Here is a 20,534-nt window from a genome sequence, read left to right on the forward strand (position 1 = left end):
TCTCTTTAGTGTCCATATGCAACCCCGTTTTGCATTACACACAGAGCGACGGAGACACAAACTTGGCTGCTGACACTTACTCCTGAGTGCCATTCTTCTTTTATTTTAACAAAACGACCCAACTCAACAACTGTTGCCAACTAGAGGTATAAAGGGGTATGACACCTATTTATGTACATACATAACATCTCCTTCCCGCCAAGCTATGCGGTCAATACATTACCTGTTATTATTTTTTTTATATGGTGAACCAACATCAATAGTGTTTTTCTTTAGAACTCAAAGATTACTCAGGAAAAATTCCTTTAAGCATTCTTACTGCTCTCTGTAACGTACTGGAGGTTTAGTAACTCTCACAGGATAGCGCCTTACAGTCTCTGTAACATAAGAATGTTCTTTGGGTGGTGTTTCAGCTGGTTGTTGTGTTTTAGGTGGAGCTGTTATCTCAGGAGCTTGATCAGTGTCCTCTTTGCTTTGCGATGCACTAATGTGAACATTGGTGAGACTTTCGCTTTGAGGAAACAACGCAGGGCTTACAGACATGTTCACTGCAGTCTGTTGTGACACTAACTCGGGGCGAGTTAGCATCTGATCGACATGACGTTTCCATACTCCTGGAGTTCCAACATTCACAGCGTACGACACTGGTCCAGTCCTCTCTATCACTACACCTTGTGTCCACTTATCCTCCCCCTTCCTATAATCACGGACCAGGACAGACTCTCCAACATCAAACTGTCTGTCCTTAGCGTGTTGTAGGCGGCGTCGCTGTTGAGCATCCTGTGACTGATGAACCGCTTCAACAACATTAGGCTTCAAAAAGTCCAATCGGGAACGCAGTTTGCGTCCGATAAACAACATCGCTGGCGTTTCCTTTGTTGTAGCGTGGGGGGTGTTGCGATATGTCAAAAGAAACTCGTCCAGCCGTTGTTGCACTGATGACGTCCCTCTGGAAGATTTTAATGCATGCTTGAACGTCTGCACAAAGCGTTCAGCTAATCCATTGGAGGCGGGATGATAGGGAGCTGAGCGAATGTGTTTGACTCCATTGGACTTCAGGAATGTGTCAAATTCTTCAGAACAGAACTGGGGTCCGTTGTCGCTGACAAGAACATGTGGAATACCATAGCGACTAAACAGACCTCTTAGCACTTGAATAGTCTTACTGGCTGTGGTACTGTCCATGATGTGTACCTCAGGCCATTTAGAATGTGCATCCACAGCAACCATATACATATGTCCTTCAAATGGACCAGCAAAGTCCACATGTATTCTCTCCCATGGGCTAGATGGCCACATCCATGGGTGTAATGGTGCTCGTCCAGGGTCTTTTTGCACACGCTGACATGTGTGGCAGGATTTTGCTTGAAGCTCGATTTCAGCGTCTATGCCAGGCCACCACACATAACTGCGAGCTAAACTCTTCATCCTTACTACACCTGGGTGGGCAGAGTGCAGTTCCTCCAGAACATGTGGGCGAAACTTTGGTGGGACAATCACTCTGACACCCCACATGAGACATCCTTGTTGTATAGTGAGATCATTGCGGCGAAGGATGTAAGGTGACAGTTCTTCGCCTACATCTTTAGCTGCGAGGAAACGTCCAGTTGACACCATTTCCATGACTCGAGATAAAGTAGAGTCAGACTGGGTGCCACGCCTAATTTTAGTGTGACTGATGGGTACAGTATCCAACTGCGAAGTGTAGAACAGATCTACTGCCCCTGGTTTCTCAATAAGAACATGAGGGAGCGGCAGCCTGGACAAACCATCAGCATTGGCGTGTAACGTACCTTTCCTGTACTGAATGGTGTAGTTGTGCGCTGCCAGTAGAAGTGACCAACGCTGCATGCGAGCTGCAGCCATCGATGGTGTGCTTTTCACAGGACTCAAAATGGTTGTTAGCGGGCGATGGTCTGTGAGTAGAGTGAACTTATTACCATAAAGGTATTGATGAAACTTGCGTACTCCAAACACAATCGCTAACGCCTCTCTCTCAATCTGAGCGTAGTTTCTTTCTGCTTTACTGAGAGTTCGAGATGCATAAGCTATAGGCTTTTCTTCACCACCAGGCATGACATGTGACAGTACAGCACCGACTCCATAGGGTGAAGCATCACAAGCCAACCGTAGGGGGAGCTCTGGATTGTAATGTGTGAGTACCTCTTGAGATGTCAAGAGTGCCTTAGCTTTCTTGAACGCTGACTCACAATCTGACGTCCACTGCCATTTCTTCTCTTTATTAAGCAACTTGTTCAGTGGCTGCAGGACAGTGGCTAAGTCAGGGATGAAACGTCCATAATAGTTCAACATCCCTAGAAAAGAGCGTAGTTGGCTGACATCACATGGTGCAGGTGCTTCCACTATGGCCCGTACTTTCTCTGGTGATTTGTGGAGTCCTGATGCGTCAATGATATGTCCCAAATATTCCACCGACTCTTGGAAAAACAGACATTTCTCTTTTTTTAGATGCAAGCCGTACCCCTCTAGCCTGCACAAGACTGCATCCAGGGTTTTTAGATGTGTCTGTTTGTCTGGACCACTGACTAAGATATCGTCCAAATAACAATGAGTATGTGGTAGTCCAAGGAGCACTTGGTCCATCGCCTTCTGAAATAAGGCGGGGGATGACGCTACTCCAAAAGGTAAGCGATTGAATTGAAACAGTCCTTTTTGAGTAGATATTGTCAGTAGTTTCTTGGAGCTCTCTTCAACTTCCATTTGTAGGTAAGCATTGGATAGATCTAGCTTACTGAAGTGTTGACCTCCTGCTAACGAAGCAAACAAATCTTCAATGCGGGGAATTGGATACTTGTCCACACATAGCGCAGGGTTAATGGTGACTTTAAAATCCCCGCAAAGTCTTACTGTACCATCCTTTTTGTTAACAGGCACCACTGGTGTAGCCCATTCACTGTGTGCCACTGATGAGATTACTCCTAGCTCAGTTAAACGTTTCAGTTCAGTCTCAACCCGTGGTCGAAGAGCATAGGGCACATTTCTTGGAGGGCAGAATTTTGGTGCACTGTCTGGTTTCAGGGTCAATTTGGCTTTAACACCTTTCATTGTGCCTAACATTTTAGAGAAAACAGCTGTGTGTCTCCTTAACACCGTCTCCAAATTGTCCACTTTTCTTTGCTCAATGGCATAAACAGTCTTTAAATCTCTCCAGTTTAGTTTAATAACTCTCAACCATTCTCTACCAAATAATGGAGGAGCATCAACTTTCACCACATACAATGGCAAAACAGTACTCTGTTTATTTAACTCCACTTGCACTTTAATGACTCCTTCTGGTGCCAGTGACTCTCCCGTGTATGTCTTTAGCATGGTATCAGTGGGCTTTAAGGGAATGTGGCTCCAATGTCTTTTATACTCTTCCCAAGGAAGCAATGACACAGCAGCCCCTGTGTCTAATTCCATTTCCATTTTTCTTCCATTGATTACGGGCTTTAGAGAAATTCGTGAATATTTCCCTTTTTGAGACACTGAATATAGTCCCAAATCACTGTCAGTCTGTGAATTAGTTTCATCACTTTCACCTTCGTTTGCCTCCACATGATGAATTCTTTTCTTTTTATCTTTGACATTGCGTTTGATATCTCCTTTCATTTCTGACTTTTCCTTCTTGTGTTTATACTCTCTGTCTCTGTTGCCTTTGACTTTACTTTTGCACCTTTGCTTTGTGTGGCCTTTCCTTCCACACTGATAGCATTCCTTGTCTTTATACCAGCAGTCATCATCAGTATGATTAGTTTTCCCGCACCTGCGACAACGTTCCCCTCTCTGGGCCAGCACGGCGTTTACTTTTAGGGAGTTGCTTAACTGCTGTACATCACGCGCTGCGATCTCTGCTGACACAGCAAACTCCATGGCTTTCTGAAACGTGAGGTCTCTCTCTGTTAAAAGACGCTTTTGAACCGTTTCACATTTTAATCCGCACACAAAACGGTCTCTGAGGGCGTCCTCCAAGTAAACCCCAAAGTCACAATGCTCCGAAAGTCTTTTAAGCACCGCGACATACTGCGCCACAGTTTCTCCTTCCTCCTGATTACGTTTGTGGAACCGGAACCTTTCAGCTATAACCAGCGGCTTCGGGGCAAAATGGGCTTGAAGCGCTGCCACAATCTCCTCGTATCTCATATCACCCGGCTTCACAGGAGCTACCAAACTACGGAGTAGTCCATACGTCTTTGGCCCCATCACACTGAACAGCACGGACACCTTCTTAGCATCCCGGATGTCATTAGCCAACACGTAATGTTCAAAACGTTCGATGTACGTCGTCCACTGTTCACCGGACTCGTCAAAAACATCCATATGACCGATCACACCAGCCATTATGCGTCCGTCTTGGGTCACACTCACCGAAGATTCCGCTCCGTCTCCGGAAGGTGAGCTCATTCTCGCTAACACATTAGCTTAGGCGTAGCCACCATCACGTGGGTGTACGTCTCCGTCCAAACTTCACTAATGCCGGACTCTCTCTTGCACCGCCGAATGAGAAACAGGTTGAACTACACACCTCGTCGCCAATTTATATTATGTTGCTCTCTTTAGTGTCCATATGCAACCCCGTTTTGCATTACACACAGAGCGACGGAGACACAAACTTGGCTGCTGACACTTACTCCTGAGTGCCATTCTTCTTTTATTTTAACAAAACGACCCAACTCAACAACTGTTGCCAACTAGAGGTATAAAGGGGTATGACACCTATTTATGTACATACATAACAATAATAATGACAATAACTACTGAAGAGCCTGTTTCTTATCTGCCATGTCTGTCTGTAACCCTATATACTCTTCACTGATATTCTGTGTTATGAAACATTTAAACGGTGCTGCTACATTCATGAGATGTGCTCTATAAGTACAGACTGATGCAATTTTCACATGAGGCTGGTGCAAATACAGATTATATTATGGATTTTGGCAAAGTATGTCTTGGGTTAATTGGTAAAGAGGGTGTGCTTGTGTAACAGGATATGATTTTTTTTAACAATGTATTAACAGTTTTTGTATGCAGGTACATATATGCATTGCAGTATACCTTACAAGACTTACTCAGTTATGCAAATATTTTTAACCATAATGTGGTACTTGCACGTTAAACAGATCCTCATAAAATAAGGAAATGAAGAGAAAAAGATGGGAAAAAAGAAAAAATGAAATTAACATGTTCTCATACATGCAAATGCATAAATACAGAACAGCTGGTAATCCTGTCATTCCTCTCATTCTGGCAGTTCCACGAGGTTTACATCACAGCTGTTCATTCCACCTCATCACTTTCATCTGTTAAATTCATGGATTTCAAAAAAGCAATAAAGGGTCCCCACGCTTTCTCAAACAAATCCTGTCTCCCTTTTCGTACATGTGTCACTCTTTCTAGAGGAAAGGTTATTAACATCTGCCTCACCCAGTCTACTAATCTTGGTATGCAAGTTTTTTCCAAAAAAATGTTGTAATGTTTTTGAATGCAGGAGGCTTGAATCTATTATTATACGCTCACTCTTGGTGTACTTATGTCACCTTGGATAAAGTCCCAAAATAAAGTGAGCAGGGTTCATTGTAATATTTTTAGAAATAATATTCTCTATTGTTTGTTAAGTCTTCCCCCAGAATTTTTTTTAACCTTTGGGCAATCCCACATACAATGGTATAAAGTTCCGTTTGCCTCATTACATTTAACACATAAATCTGGGATGTTGCTGTTAATTTAATTTAAGTGGTGTAGTATATGTTCTCAACAACCATTTGTATTATAGCAATTTAAATCAGGTATTGATTGATTGAGTGTGGGCTTTGGTGCAAATCAGTTCCCAGTCCTCTGATGTTATGGCCATCGTTTTTTTAACAGTCGTAGTTACCTTGATATCAGGCAGCAAATGGAAATTATGCCATACACAGGACCTTATCCTGATTGGCTCCTGCTGCAGATCTATCTATCTATCTATCTATCTAGCTAGCTAGCTATCTAGCTAGCTAGCTAGCTATCTAGCTATACACTACTAACTGTCAAAGCAACGAACGGTAGCAAAAAAACCAACCAACTCTGCGGAAAGTCAGTCAAATAAACGACACTCTGGGATCTCCTATCCCGGAACACACTCAGTCCCGCCAAGTGATTCACAAAACAAACCGAACCAATCGGGTGATTCGAAGCAGTTGAGTGCTTCAAACGTCACTGACGTGATTCAAACGTCACGAGTCACATGACCAAATCAAGCGTCGGCACAGTGGCTCGATACGATTGCTTCATGAGCTACCGCGCATGTGTTGAAGCCTCGGGTATCAGAGGACCATCACTAGTCACGGGTGCCACGTCCATCTTTATATACAGTCTATGGTTTATGGGTCTGTCCTGACTGACCCATGTGGACGTGGATTTGTGCCGGAAACGGGTGAAGACGGACTGTGAGCTGCTGCTGAGCCGCTTCCAGCAAACACAGTCCGTCCGCTTCGAGGTCTTCTTCGGCATCTGGAGGGACAAGAACTTCTCACACATCTTCTGGTAGGTTCACGCTCACAACCTCTCTACATTTTCCCCCACAGCTTCGTGAACTGTCTTCAACCAGTTTATGGTTTGGTGTCTTTCTTTGTGTGGGAGCTGAGGTCAGTTCAATGAGAGCTCAAGACTTTCAGCGCACAGACTGATCAGCTTCAGTTACATTAAAGCCTCTTGGAGATTTAATCTAAAATGATCATTTTCTCAGTGAACTGAGATGGTGCTCATAATTTACCTGCAAAATATATATTTTTTAGTCTACTTGAACTTCAACATTATCATCAGAGTACTTTTATAATGTTTATAGGAAGCAGTTAATGCGTCTCCTGCTGCTCTGACGGTTGAACTAGGAAACAGATTAAAGGGGAACTTCGTTTTTTTTCAACCTGGGGTCTGTTTCCATATGTAATTTCATACATGTGAGTGATGGAGAAATGAATTTTCGACATAGCTCCAGTATTTAGCCAGGCAGGCAGCTTAGCAGCTCAGCTAGCGAAAAGTATGGGGCAGCTGGCCCCCCCACGTCAAAGTCCGCCCTAACGTGCTTTTGCCCCACACTGACCGGCTCGGATAGTCTCAATGAGTGTCCCACAACATACTAGAGATGAGAAGTGAACGAAAACCTCCACATTACCTGGCGATCGCTCTTTGTTGTGGTCTGTATCCAAATCTCAGGACGCCAGAAACCAAATCTCGTTCCAAAACCGGCCAATCCAATTGCGCGATTTTGCGAGCTTTCGCGCGATTTCGGAACGAGAATATTAAACAAGTTAATTCTGTTGTCTGTGTTTTGCAGTTTATTTCAACAAACAACATTTTGAACAACATGTTAAAAAGAAAATGTTCAGAAAATTCACAAACAAAGCAAAAAAGAAAAAAGAAATGACTTTTTCAAACAGTATTCTCCAAGCACTTAATATTCTCTTGAGACTGACACTTGAGATAATGTTGTAAGTAAAAATTGTGCCTTATGAAGGAAAGCAGCATAGTTTTGTAGCAGTTTTGTTGTGGTTGGTGTTTTGAGTTCTTGTTAAATCTACTGAAGAGATACAAATTATTAAAAGTTATTAATAATACATGTACTTGATTTTCATGGTTTTTCCCCTTTAGACAAAAATAAATCTTTGCAGTTATAGTGATGTGGTATTGAAACATCAACACAAAAAATCTGACTTGAGGCACTTTATAAAATGCTTTAAGTTTTGGCCAAGTAAGGTTTTACATTTGAGCAACAATAAAATAGTGGGTTCATAATGGGCATCATTTCCACCAGATGACCTCATTTTTGCTCTGAATTAATAGAATCTCATATATATTGTGTTTTAGTGAGTTTTAAAACACATTTAAATACGTTTATTCACACTATAGATTGTATCTTAGAAGTTTAGGCTCAGGATTTTTTCTCACTTTAAGCTCTGCAAACATGACTAGCTTAATGCTACGTTAGCTTTAATCAGGCTACGACTGAGCAGCTAGCTCGGTAAACATCACTAATGTTAAAGCTAATATGTACTGTTCTTCTCTGGTCAACGCACACAGATATAAACTCCACCAACATGTGGAATGCATGGCACACATTATATCTGACATTAAAGTGCATGAAAAGCGGCACCGATAAGAAAATAAACTCTTACCGAACAATCAGAGTCCTTTCAGTGTCTGCTGGTAGAATCAGCCGAAGGTCCAAAACTGGTTAAAACAAGCCAACAGGCAGAAAAACTGTTTGTGGTGTCAAGTGGAGTACAAATGTTGAGGTCCCAGAAGCAACCAGGCCTTAAGGTAACAGAGGTTCTACGCAGATAAATAAAGATCTAATGACAAAACATAAGTTAACCATATGATTATGCTTACTGAAGTATAAACTCTAGACTGTTGATTTGATGGAATAATGATTAAAATGACTTTCTATATGTTTAGACTAGGAAAGAATGATCAAAAGAAGTGATTATCTATAACTGAATGTGTTTTGAACTGAAGTAATCTCTTGCGCTGTGTACGTGCAGAAAAAAGCAGAATCATGCATGAAGACATCACTGGGGAAGTTTGGGGAATTCCAGAGTGACCGGCTGTGTTCGGGTCTAATTTCAAATATGGCTATGATTTCCTCATCCAAATGTATGTGTAATCTGTGTATGTGCTTAAAATCATGATTACTGTGTAACTGGTGTATGTGTTAAATGGATAAAACTGTGTCTAAACCTTATGATTTAAAGAGAAGATTTATGGATTTCTTAAGATTCACCTACTCCTCATACTGGTAAAAAGTTAAGTTTATTGTGTGCATCAGATCTAATGGTTCTTAAAGGTTGCTTGGTCCAAGGACTTCATCAAACATTACCCCTAAGGTTAGCGTTCCAAACCTCTAAAACGAACCTCGGAATATCACTAAGTGGAAGCAGTCATAAGAGGAAAGGTGCCGCGATAAATCAACTCTACGACAAAGAGGGCTGCTTAGTAAGAGAGTATTTATCGAGATAAGAGGGGTAAGACGTTTGAATGTAAGGCGGTAAGAACCGAGGCGAGAATTCCTCGACCTCAGCTTAATCATTCTGCTGAATCCTATTCGGTGAAATTCTAATAGGCAGATAGAGTCTAGAATTGCCCTGAGTTAAGGGGTAAGGAAGGCTAGACCGGCGGACAGTGGAAAAGGTTCTGATGTTCCACCGATAAATAAACCAACAGTTATTTGATCAGAATTAAATCCAAACGAGGGAAACAGAATCTCGGCTGCCTCCTCCATAGGATCTGTCAATTATTCCAGACTGGATTGTCAGTCAAGTAGCCACGCCCCTTGACCTCGCAAAACTTCAACGCTCTATAAAAAATTCAATATTGATTTATTTTAAGTTCGGCCACCTGAGCTCTCATTTTGACCATGAAAACTAACGAAAACAAATCATGAGCTGTAGAAAAGCAGTCTATCAAATTCTATTTTTTCCTGTGATGAATTGGGGTCTATGGAGCCAGAGCTTTTTGGAGCCAACCCTAGCGGACGGTGTGATTAGGGCTGGGCGATATGACCAAAATTTTATATCCCGATATAGCTTATTTTATATCCCGATACGATATACATCACGATATAGCAGCGGCATACCTAACAAAGTAAGATAGTCTGATCCTTGTCGGTCTTTTTAAATCCAAACCACCGCCATATGACAGAAGTTCCCCCTCTTTTAGGTACAAGCTCGTCAGTTTGAGCTGGTTGTTCGTCATCTTGTTGTTTAAATTGTTCTTCTGAGTTGAGTCCACCGTCTTCCTCCATAGCTGTTTGTTTTAGCCGCGTAAGTAGGTATTGGCTGTCCTAAAAGTCGCTAGAAGTCGCTAAATGACGTCATCTCCTAATTTCCATATTTCCCAGTTTGCATGTAATTGTAATCAACATTGTAGGAGAGAGGAATAACGTTGTGGAAGAGACCAAAAAGTGAGTATAAAACACCTTAAATATGTTTTTGAACTAGAGGCTAAATGCTGTGGTTTATTTTAGTATGACAGTGAAGAAACATTTTCATTTATATCCCGCTCCGTAAGTCTGGATGGGATCTGTAGTGACTTTGCACATGCGCGATTGATCTGCCGTCTGGCCGCGGAGTGATGTGCGTGCGTCTCCTCTTATCAGACACTGGGACTGCTGCGGGGTTACTGGAGTGACAGCCTGTGTTTTGGGACGGGCAGGAGCTCACAGCAGCACCTGACCCGAGTTTTCCTGTCAGTTTCCAAAATGGCAGATTTGTCGCTAGTCCATCCATCCATCCATCCATACACACCGCTTTATCCTCACTAGGGTCGCGGGGGTGCTGGAGTCTATCCCAGCTGACTCGGGTGAAGGCAGGGGACACCCTGGACAGGTCACCAGTCTGTCACAGTTCTACATATACAGACACACAATCACACTCACATTCACACCTACGGGCAATTTAGAGTACTCAATTAACCTCAGCATATTTTTGGACTGTGGGAGGAAGCCGGAGTACCCGGAGAAAACCCACGCATGCACAGGGAGAACATGCAAACTCCATGCAGAAAGATCCCAGGCCCAGGCCGGGATTTGAACCGGGGATGTTCTTGCTGCAAGGCGAAAGTACTAACCACTACACCGCTGTGCAGCCCGTTTGTCGCTAGTCGCTTTTGACAAAAAAAAGTCACTAGGACGCTTTGGAAGTCGCTAGATTTAGCGAGAAAGTCGCTAAGTTGGCAACACCAGTCTATGACCGCGTGCCTGGGCTTGACGTAAGGCACGTCGGTGACGTAAAATACTGCCGTAAAGCGTGTTTTGCGACACTGCGATATAAATGATAGATCTTCACATGAAATAATAGACATTTTCTATCGTCCAGACGATATCTATCGTCATATCACCCAGCCCTAGGTGTTTTTGGCACTTGTGTGTTGGTTTCATGTTTGGAGCCAGACGCTACGTCCATCTTTATATACAGTCTATGGTGGTATCCTAATGAAGATGTGTTTGATGTCACAGGTGATTGACAGGAGGAGGAGAGTCTGACGGAGGAGCAGAGGAACGTTGTCACCCATTTTGTCTGAGCTCAACAACGGAGGAAAAATGGATTCTTCACAAAACGTGAGAAACATCACTGTAGTATGATCATCATTAATTTCTGATTTGGAATTTCTAAAGTTCCTCCAGTTGGATCGATGATCCAAGCAAAGCCAGGTAACGTTGGCTGGAGAGATGAAGCTCTGCAGAGGCAGCTCAACAGAGGATAAAATGGTGGACAGCGAGGAAGCTGTTTATCTTTTGTTTAATGTCAAATTAACTGCTATTAAAACATTATGTGAATGTGTTTCATGGTGATGTAGATAATGTGGGAAATATTTTCTTATTTCACATTTAATCAATATTCTATTATGTTCTATTTAGTTATTTCGATCAATCATAACCCAATTGATCAGCATATAATCACCTTTAATCGCAACTCATCATAATCAAACTATATTACTAAGCTGGTTCTTATTCATATAATCTTCATATAATCGCATTTAACCACAACTTCCCATAACATAGTGTCAAGTGGGGCCTAGTTATTTGAGATCCCAGGAGCAACCACCACCTAAATAAAAGCTTTAAGCAAACCAATGAAAAGTTAAAATGAGAAACTATATAAGTTAACCACATGATTATGCTTATGCTTGATGCAAGAATGATTTTAATAGGCTGATATATATTCTGAAATGATGATTGCTATAGAAGAGAATGATTTAAAATAAGTTATTTGATCATGCTAAGAAAAATGATTTAAAGAAGTGATTCAGTGTAACTGAGTGAGTTTTGACTTGAAGTAATCTGTGCTGTTCTGAGCTGTATGCAGACAGGATGGGAAAAGCAGAAGTCTCCTCAGAAATGAGGAACTTGGAGTTTCCACAGGATGACAGGATGGGCTCAGGCCTACATTGTCATGACAACTGAAGTGTGTGTAACAAGTGGATGTGTTAACAGAAAAGATGGAAAGAATGATGTATGCGTGATAGGAAGAAGGTTGTGTCTTAAACCTATGAATTAATTACCTGGGCGTACCTATTAGTTAGAATTGTGTGTGAAAATGTGTATGTGCTAAGCTGAAGTCGAGCTAGGGTATAAAACCCAGAGACACAGACACTGAATTGGGAGTTCTCCCCTGGAGGGGGGAGATGCTGCTCGCCGGAGCTGCCGGGGAGCATCGCCAGAGTTCTGAAGAATCTTCACCGGACCCTTTTGCCCAAGAGACATGAAGACAACGCGGGACTTAGGCTCCAGAGTTCGCTGAGAACATTGTTGGAGGCAAAGTCTTTTTCTGACTTTGTTCAACAAGCGAGGACCACACTCTGCTGAAAGGAGAGTCCTGAGAGGTCTGCAGTTTTCCAAAGAGATGAAGAGAGGCAAGCACCCATGGCATCCAGAGAGGCGCAGGAGGCAGCAGCAGAGGGCTGCTCCACTCCAGGGGCTGGAGGACCCAGTGACCCACCACAGCCTGATGAGACGGGGGCTTTCCACCACCACCATCCGACTGAGAAGACCGCTGAGACGCCCGCACTTGTGTTCCAGCTGCTACTAAAGATAACTGCCAGACCAACGATTGGCTATCGGGACCTCTCCACTCCCCCTGCCTATGAAGAACACCCTCTGCCCACAAAGAAGACTTCGTACCGAGTCTGCTGGTCCACGGAGGAGTTCAACCAGATGCAGGTCGAGACCGGGCGTGGCAGCTAAGGCCTGGCTGTCCGCTCTCTCTCCTAAATTTACTAATTAGAGAAGATTCTTAGGTACGCTCAGCTTAGTTTAATTTAGTTAAGTTAGAAATAATCAGAAATAATTAAATTGTTTAATCATGAATTAATGCTGTGCCCCTGCTAATAATTGCTTAATAAAACGCTATATTGCATTTAAAGAGAAGTCTAATGAAATGATTATGATTCACCTATTCTGCATAGTGGTAAAAAGTTAAGTTGATTGTGTGCATTAAATCTAATGGTTCTTAAAGGTTACTTTAATCCAACTAGTTATTTAAACATTACCCCTGGGGTTAGTTATCCAAACCTCTAAAACGAACCTAGGAATATCAACAAGTGCCACAGTTTTAAGAGGAAAGCTGTCGTTAACAAACGTGGTCAATAAATCAATTCTACTACTTAGGAGGGCTGCTTAGTAAGAGAGTATTTATTGGAGTAAGAGGGGTAAGACGTTTGGAAGAAGACAGTTAGGACCTAGGCGAGTATTCCTCGACACCAGCTTAATTATTCTGCTGAAACCTGTTAGGTGGAATACTAATAGGCAGATAGAATCTAACCCTTTAAACGGAGAGCTGGTCCTGATTTAACCTGAGGCAAGGGTTAAAGAAGGCTATACTGACCGACAATAGTTAAACTGTATTATTGTGTTATTTCTTATAAACTTTGTTACTTGTGTGCTCATGATGTGTTACCACAGCTTTGACCTCTCACACCCAAAAAACAGAGGAGACAGCTCAGACATTTAAGACACCACATTAACCACAAAAATAGCGTTCCGCTGCAGTGAAGATCTCAAGATAACAAACACACCTGTGAGGCGTCGCTTACAGAAATGGACATGGAACAAACAGTTTGATTCATAAAAGATTGAAGTTGCTTTATTTCAGAGAAAAATTGGCTCGGTGTACCTGCAGAAGCACATGTATGCATAAGAGGTAATGAGAGGTCAAGAAAAGAATCATGCACAAAGGGCAACGCTTAAAGAATCAAATTGTGAGATTTCTTAAAAGGAAACTGTTAAAACATTGCAAAAGAACTGACAGATAAAAACTTAAAGTCTGAGCACAGACAGACAGAGAAGCTCATCCTTTCACAAGAAACCACACCTAAGTTACCTTGTAACCTAAAACTCACACACACACACACACACACACACACACACACACACACACACACACACACACACACACATGTTTGTTTTTCTATATCGGTGGGGACTTACCATTGACTCCCATTCATATTTAACTCCTAACCCATACCCTAACCCTAACCTTAACCATCACCAAATCAATGCCTAACCCTAAACAAACGTTTTTGCACTTTTACATTTTTTATTAACAACAATATGGCCAAGAAAACGGTGTTGCCACCCGTGGGGACCTCATTTTAGGTCCCCACCATAAGACAAGTCCCCACCTTTATAGCAAATAGTCAGGTCAAAGTCCCCACCGGAATAGCAGAAACAAGTACACACACACACACACACACACACACACACACACACACACACACACACACACACACACACACACACACACACACACACACACACACAAGTACTCTGATTACAGGATGAAGACAGAAGACATCTGGCAGAACTTCCTTAACTTAGGCCAATCAGATATTCGCAGATCTCCGTTTAAAAACTTCTGTATCGTGTTACGACAGGCATTCTCATCTTTGTGAGGAGCTGCATGCAGGGCTTTACTGAGATAACTGTTGTGAGCTAGATCAAAGGAGAATCTGCATGCATGCATTGTTGATTATCCAGTGCTCACTAAATATTCTTAAGTGAATATTTTTTGAGATATGAGTCTTCATTGTTTCCTGTGTGGTTCCTCAAAAACATCTCAAGAATCCGTCATAACAATAAGTAACTCAGGAAAAGTCTTGTTTTTCAAGCCAGGTGTTCAGGAAGGAAAGGATCAGTGTTTTCTCTGGTAGAGAATAATACTTCTGGGCAATGTAAGTTTGCAGGCCTTTTTCCTTCTCCAGAAATTCAGACAGTTGAAACCAGAAGTTTACTTACACTGTATAAAATGACACGAAAACATTGTTTGTTTTTTTTAGCAATGTCTGACATCAAATCAAATGACGCTTCTCCTGTTTTAGGTTTTAGGTCATTTAGGATTGCCAAAATGATCTCCGTTTGCTAAATACCAGAATAACGAAAGAGAGTGATGCGATCTTTAGGGCTGGACCCAAATATCCAGATATCTGGTTGTGATGATGGTATCCGGATATTAATTTTGAGATCCGAATATTCGGCCCCACCCCGCGTCAGACGATGTTGCGTGAACAGTGTTCGTCTTGTGATTTCGCCCGATGTGTCCCCCGTCGGGTGTTCCTATAGGAACCGATCCTAACATTCGCCTCGCCAACACGCCAACAAAATGGACCGCGGCGCTTTTCGGGAATTATCCGTCGGAAGGCAGTTGATTAAATTGTGAGGGTGCCCGAGTTCCATCAATTCCTGTTGCTCGCTACATTTACATCATGCGATTCAGTATCTGTACACAATGTAAACATGCACAACACACGCCTGTGTTCAGCCCAAAGTAAATTTTTATTAAAAATTTCATCTGTCGGAAATGATCCGACGACTGAGCAGTCTTGGCCAAGTACTGCGCTTTCTGAGTGCTTTTCTTGTTCCACAGTTGCATTTAAGTCACTGCCTCTGTTTGTGTCTTTGTCTGTTGCTACAGAAACATGAAAGCAGCAATGGAGTGAGACATCAGGAATCTGCAGAGGAAAACAACGGTTCCCCAACAACAAACAGAGATGAATCACTCAGTTGTGAGCAATGCGGCAAGACTTTTATCACAGCAACAAAGCTAAGAATTCACAAACGCATTCATACTGTAGGCAAACCTTTCAGCTGTGATCAGTGTGGGAAGGCTTTTACTTCCAAGAGTAATCTAACAAGACATCAACTCATTCACAGTGGAGTTAGAGCATTCAGTTGTGATCAGTGTGAGAAGAGTTTTACTCAGATGTCCGGCCTAAGACTCCATCAACTCATTCACAGTGGAGTTAGACCATTCAGCTGTGATCAGTGTGAGAAGACATTTAAGACCAAGACTAATTTAACAACCCATCAACTTATTCACAGTGGAGTTAGACCATTCAGTTGTGATCAGTGTGGGAAGAGTTTTACTCAGATGTCCAGCCTAAGACTCCATCAACTCATTCACAGTCGGGTTAGACCATTCAGCTGTGATCAGTGTGGGAAGACTTTTACTTTCAAGGGTAATCTAACAAGCCATCAACTCATTCACAGTGGAGTTAGAGCATTCAGCTGTGATCAGTGTGGGAAGGCTTTTCCTCGGATGGATGCCCTAAGACGCCATCAACTCATTCACAGTGGAGTTAGAGCATTCAGCTGTGATCAGTGTGGGAAGAGTTTTACTCAGATGACCAGCCTAAGACTCCATCAACTCATTCACAGTGGAGTTAGACCATTCAGCTGTGATCAGTGTGGGAAGACTTTTACTGCCAAGAGAAATTTAACAGCACACCAAGTCGTCCACAGTGGAGGTGAACCATTCAACTGTGATCAGAGTGTGAAAACCGTTACTCGACATGAACAGTCATTGATCCATCAATGCCCCCATTCTGGTAGACAGCTGTACCACTGTGACTACTGTGAAAAAACTTTCAAGCGCCAAGAGAGCCTAAAATATCACCAACGCATCCACACTGGACATGATGTGTGGATGTGTGATCACTGTGGCAAACTGTTTGGAAGTTTCTCAAATTTAAAAGCTCATACAGTTACCCACACCAGGGTTAAACCGTACCGCCGTGACCAGAAGGGGAAAGGCTTCAACAACACTGGAGTTGCTCACCAACGTGACCACACTGGGGACAGACCCTACAGATGTGACGAGTGTATTAAGACTTTTAGAACTTTGAGTTCCCTAGAACAACACCAGCTGATCCACACCAGAAAGAAAGCATTCAGTCAACATCACAGTAAGGTATGTAAAGGTTGTCTCAGCAACAGTGTACACACTATTCTGCATTGTATAGTTTGGATATTGTGAAATTTAGTGTGATGCTGTTTTGAACAACTGTGGCCAATGGAGACAAAGAAATTTTGTCCAGGTTAATCTGGGGATGTAGGTAAGATTGATAATTCTGATATGATCAGCATCAGCACCAACACAAACTCGTTCTCACCACATAATGTTGAAAAGACATCACATCAGTGTTAAATATTCTACTGGGATGTTGGATATTTAACGAATATACACCCAGCTTAAAGGGGAACTTCTTTTTTTTCATCCTGGAGTCTGTTTTCATGTGTCATTTCATACCTGTGAGTGATGGAGAAATGAATTTTCAACATAGCTCCAGTATTTAGCCAGGCAGGCAGCTTAGCAGCTCAGCTAGCGAAAAGTATGGGGCAACTACCCCCCCGCTTCAAAATCCGCCCTAACATGTTTTTTTTCCCACACTGACCGGCTCGGATAGTCTCAACGAGTGTCCCACAACATTCTAGAGATGAGAAGTGAACGAAAACCTCCACATTACCTGGCGATCGCTCTTTGTTGTGGTCTGTATCCAAATCTCAGGATGCTAGAAAGCAAATCTCGTTCCGAAATCTCGCGATAGCTGTTTCCCCCACCGGTGTTTTGGCGTGAGCTATTGCGCGATTTCGTGAGATTTCGGAACGAGATTTGCTTTCTCGCGGGGGGGTAGTTGCCCCATACTTTTCGCTAGCTGAGCTGCTAAGCTGCCTGCCTGGCTAAATACTGGAGCTATGTCGAAACTTCATTTCTCCATCACTCACAGGTCTGAAATGACAAATGAAAACAGACCCCAGGTTGGAAAAAAAACGAAGTTCCCCTTTAACTCATCAGTTGCTTGTTGGCCTCATGTCAGTTAGCCTCATATAAGTCTCTGTCAAAGTGCTCCTTTATTAGCTGAGGTTCCACAATGCTTTGTGCTGTCCACACACAGAACAATCTTGAGGGTCTGGCAAGAAGCTCCACCCTGTGGTGCAACTAGGTACTGCAGCTCATCTACAATAGCCAGTCCCTCTCGGAATTTGCGATGTTGTGATCGCGCAAATTCACGCGAAATCCACCAATCTCTGCCAATTTTGCACGGCCTTGCAATTTTTTCCAATCACCACAACTTTCCTGCAATTTTGGCTCGCCTCCCGTGAGTTCCATCAATCATAGCAGCTCCCAGTCCAAGCGTAAAACACGTACATCACCGAATTCACTTCCTTGTTTCTGGTTTGAAGATGCCGACATGCGATACTAATGTCTCTCATTTACCAACAAAAATTACTGCTGAAGACCGTGATAAACAATTAATTCACTGATGTTCTTCAGCAAAGTGGAGCTAAACTGTTTTACAGCCGTGCAATATTGTGGTGGAATACAAAAAAGAAAAACAAAATTGATTGATACTCTTTTTTTTTTTTAAACACGGAACATATTAGAAAGGCTGAAATGAGCGAACAGCAGACCAGACAAATCACCATGATGGAAACTGTTGCATCCAGATCTGTTAGAGCACTGAAAGAATGAAGGTAAATGAGATTAAATTATTCCCCCAAAGAACACGCCGGAGTTATGTGACGATCAGCGTGTGTGAATCCTTCTTCTGTTACCAACATCACTCAAAAACGGATTCAGGGATTTAAATGAAATTTTCAGGGTCGGTCAGAAATGACACAAGGACCAAATGATTAGACTTCGGGAGTGATACGGCTTAAAGTTTGGATCCACAGATTTGTTAAGGATTCATAGCGGCACGGCGTCTGATAGCAGCACGGTAACCATGGCAACAAATGAACGCTACCTCAGCGGCCAACAAATCTATCACTGTGGACGTATCGGAAATGACACAAAGAACAACTGATTAAATTGTGGGGGTGTTTCTGAGTCCCATCAATTCCTGTCGTCCCTTGCATAGTTAGGTACATCATATTAAACCAATATCTGGCTGCTGCTAATGTCCCACCGTGGTGTGCCAGCTTTTGTGGAAATGGGTTGGAACGTTAAATAATTAATTTGGGAATAAATATTGTCAATGACAGTGTTGAAACATGTTCTACAAGCTGGAAAAAATACAGCTTTTTAGCAATTTTCACTTATCTCCCGCAATTTTATCTCAACAAACAAGCTAAAAACATCGCAACTTTTATTGCAATTTTTTACAAAAGCTGCAGTGAATTCAGGCATTTTCAGCCGCAACAATCATGAAAAACGCCCGCGAAATCTTGGAGGGACTGAATAGCTTATGTGTGTATTATGGAGGGATACGTTATCAGCAGATGCTAAGTATTTCATGACTCACCTTGGATCGTGAGCCAAAAGTGCTTTATGGAGGCATCCCTAGTTTAAACTCCTGCAGCCATTTTCTTTCTCTTTGATTGTTAATCTTTCTGGAAGCTCAGACAACTGAATGTTAAATTACAACAGGTCAAAGTGTCTTCAGATGTCAGTAGTGGTGCTCTGTATTTCAGGCAAGGCATCAGTTCTTCAATGCTGCAGGAAACTAACTTACGCTGTGTTTTTCTGGGGGTTTTTTCCCAATCACAGCGGCACAGATATGCACACTGGCCACAAACTGAACGCCTGCCAAGAAGATTGCCCTATGCTGGGTTTAGTCCAAGTTCCTGAAGTCGTCCACGTACTTAGTCCTTGAGATCAGGCTCCACAGAATTCAGGTGTAATCTCTTGTTTAGTGTCTTTGTTAATGTCGCACTTGATTGATCATGTTTTAATCACGTCTCAATTTCTATTTTCTGACGAGGTTTCCTTAATTTCTACTACAAAGTAAAAATAAAGGGTCAGCAAGTGCAGTGCCTGTAAAGAGTATTCACCCCACTTAGAAGTTTTTCCCCTGTTATTGCTTTTAATCCAGTAAAGAATGAGTGACCAAGGGCGATAGAAGTGAGAGAGGTCACCAAGACACCTAATACTCCTCTGAACGATCTCCAAGTTTTAGCAGCTGAAATGGGAGAGACAGTTGATACAGCAACTGTTGTCTGTTTTTCACCAGTCAAAGCTTCATGGGAGACAAAGCGAAAGACTGTTGAGAAAAGTTCTTCTTATATCTGGACTAGAGTTCAGCAGAAGACATGTGGAGACTCTGAAGTCCAGTGAAGAAGGTTCTTTGGTTTGACTTTCTCTTTATGCTTTGGTGCACTGCTGTAGAGAGCAGGCTGTAAATCCTGGTATGAGCTTACTTTGTTTTATAAAAAATAAAATTGTAGCTTACCCACTATTAAGTGTTGTCTTGGTCATTAATTCTCATTAATTACATTTTCCTTTGATTGCTTCATTTAAATCCACATCCACTGGTTCTTTAGCACAAAATTTTAGTACAGTATATCGAATGGTCTAACAAACAACCAGCCAAACAACAGACCAATCGATCAACCAAACAAATAAAGCAAACAATCAACAAACCAAAACAAGCCAACAGACAAATCAACCAATGAACCAACTGACCGACCAACCAACCAAATAAAACAAACAGATCAAGCAAACAACCAACTCACCAAACAACAGACCAGACCAACCAGTCAAACAACTGACTGACAAAACAACCAAAAAACAAACGGATCAAGCAAACAACCAACTAACCAAGCAACAGACCAGACCAACCAAACAACAGACCGACTGACTAACCAACAGACCGACCGACCAAACAAAACTAACAGATTAAAGAAACAACCAACGAACCAAACAACAGGCCAAATGACCAACCATTCGACCGACCATCCAACCAAACAAAACAAACAGATCAAGAAAACAACCAGTGAACCAAACAAC

At 42.3% G+C, this 20,534-nt stretch overlaps 1 protein-coding gene and 1 long non-coding RNA gene across 41 annotated transcripts in view; one reads left to right on the top strand and one right to left on the bottom strand.

Annotated features, from left to right (window-relative positions):
• Positions 1 to 20,534, top strand: part of LOC127532133 (zinc finger protein 665-like) — a 123,124-nt gene that overhangs the window by 76,934 nt on the left and 25,656 nt on the right. The window contains exon 9 of one of the 40 annotated variants that reach the window (XM_051943132.1): positions 15,441 to 16,272. The exons of 38 other annotated variants lie outside the window; for them this stretch is intronic. In XM_051943132.1, coding sequence (XP_051799092.1) covers positions 15,441 to 16,272 — 832 coding nt within the window. Of the gene's footprint in view, positions 1 to 15,440; positions 16,716 to 20,534 lie in introns of all 40 variants that reach the window. One more of the 40 variants, XM_051943124.1, reaches the window with a different exon arrangement.
• Positions 1 to 20,534, bottom strand: part of LOC127532141 (uncharacterized) — a 40,733-nt gene that overhangs the window by 13,752 nt on the left and 6,447 nt on the right. The gene's annotated exons all lie outside the window — the stretch shown is intronic.

Source organism: Acanthochromis polyacanthus, chromosome 22 (genome assembly GCF_021347895.1).
Source record: "Acanthochromis polyacanthus isolate Apoly-LR-REF ecotype Palm Island chromosome 22, KAUST_Apoly_ChrSc, whole genome shotgun sequence".
Lineage (NCBI taxonomy): Eukaryota > Metazoa > Chordata > Actinopteri > Pomacentridae > Acanthochromis > Acanthochromis polyacanthus.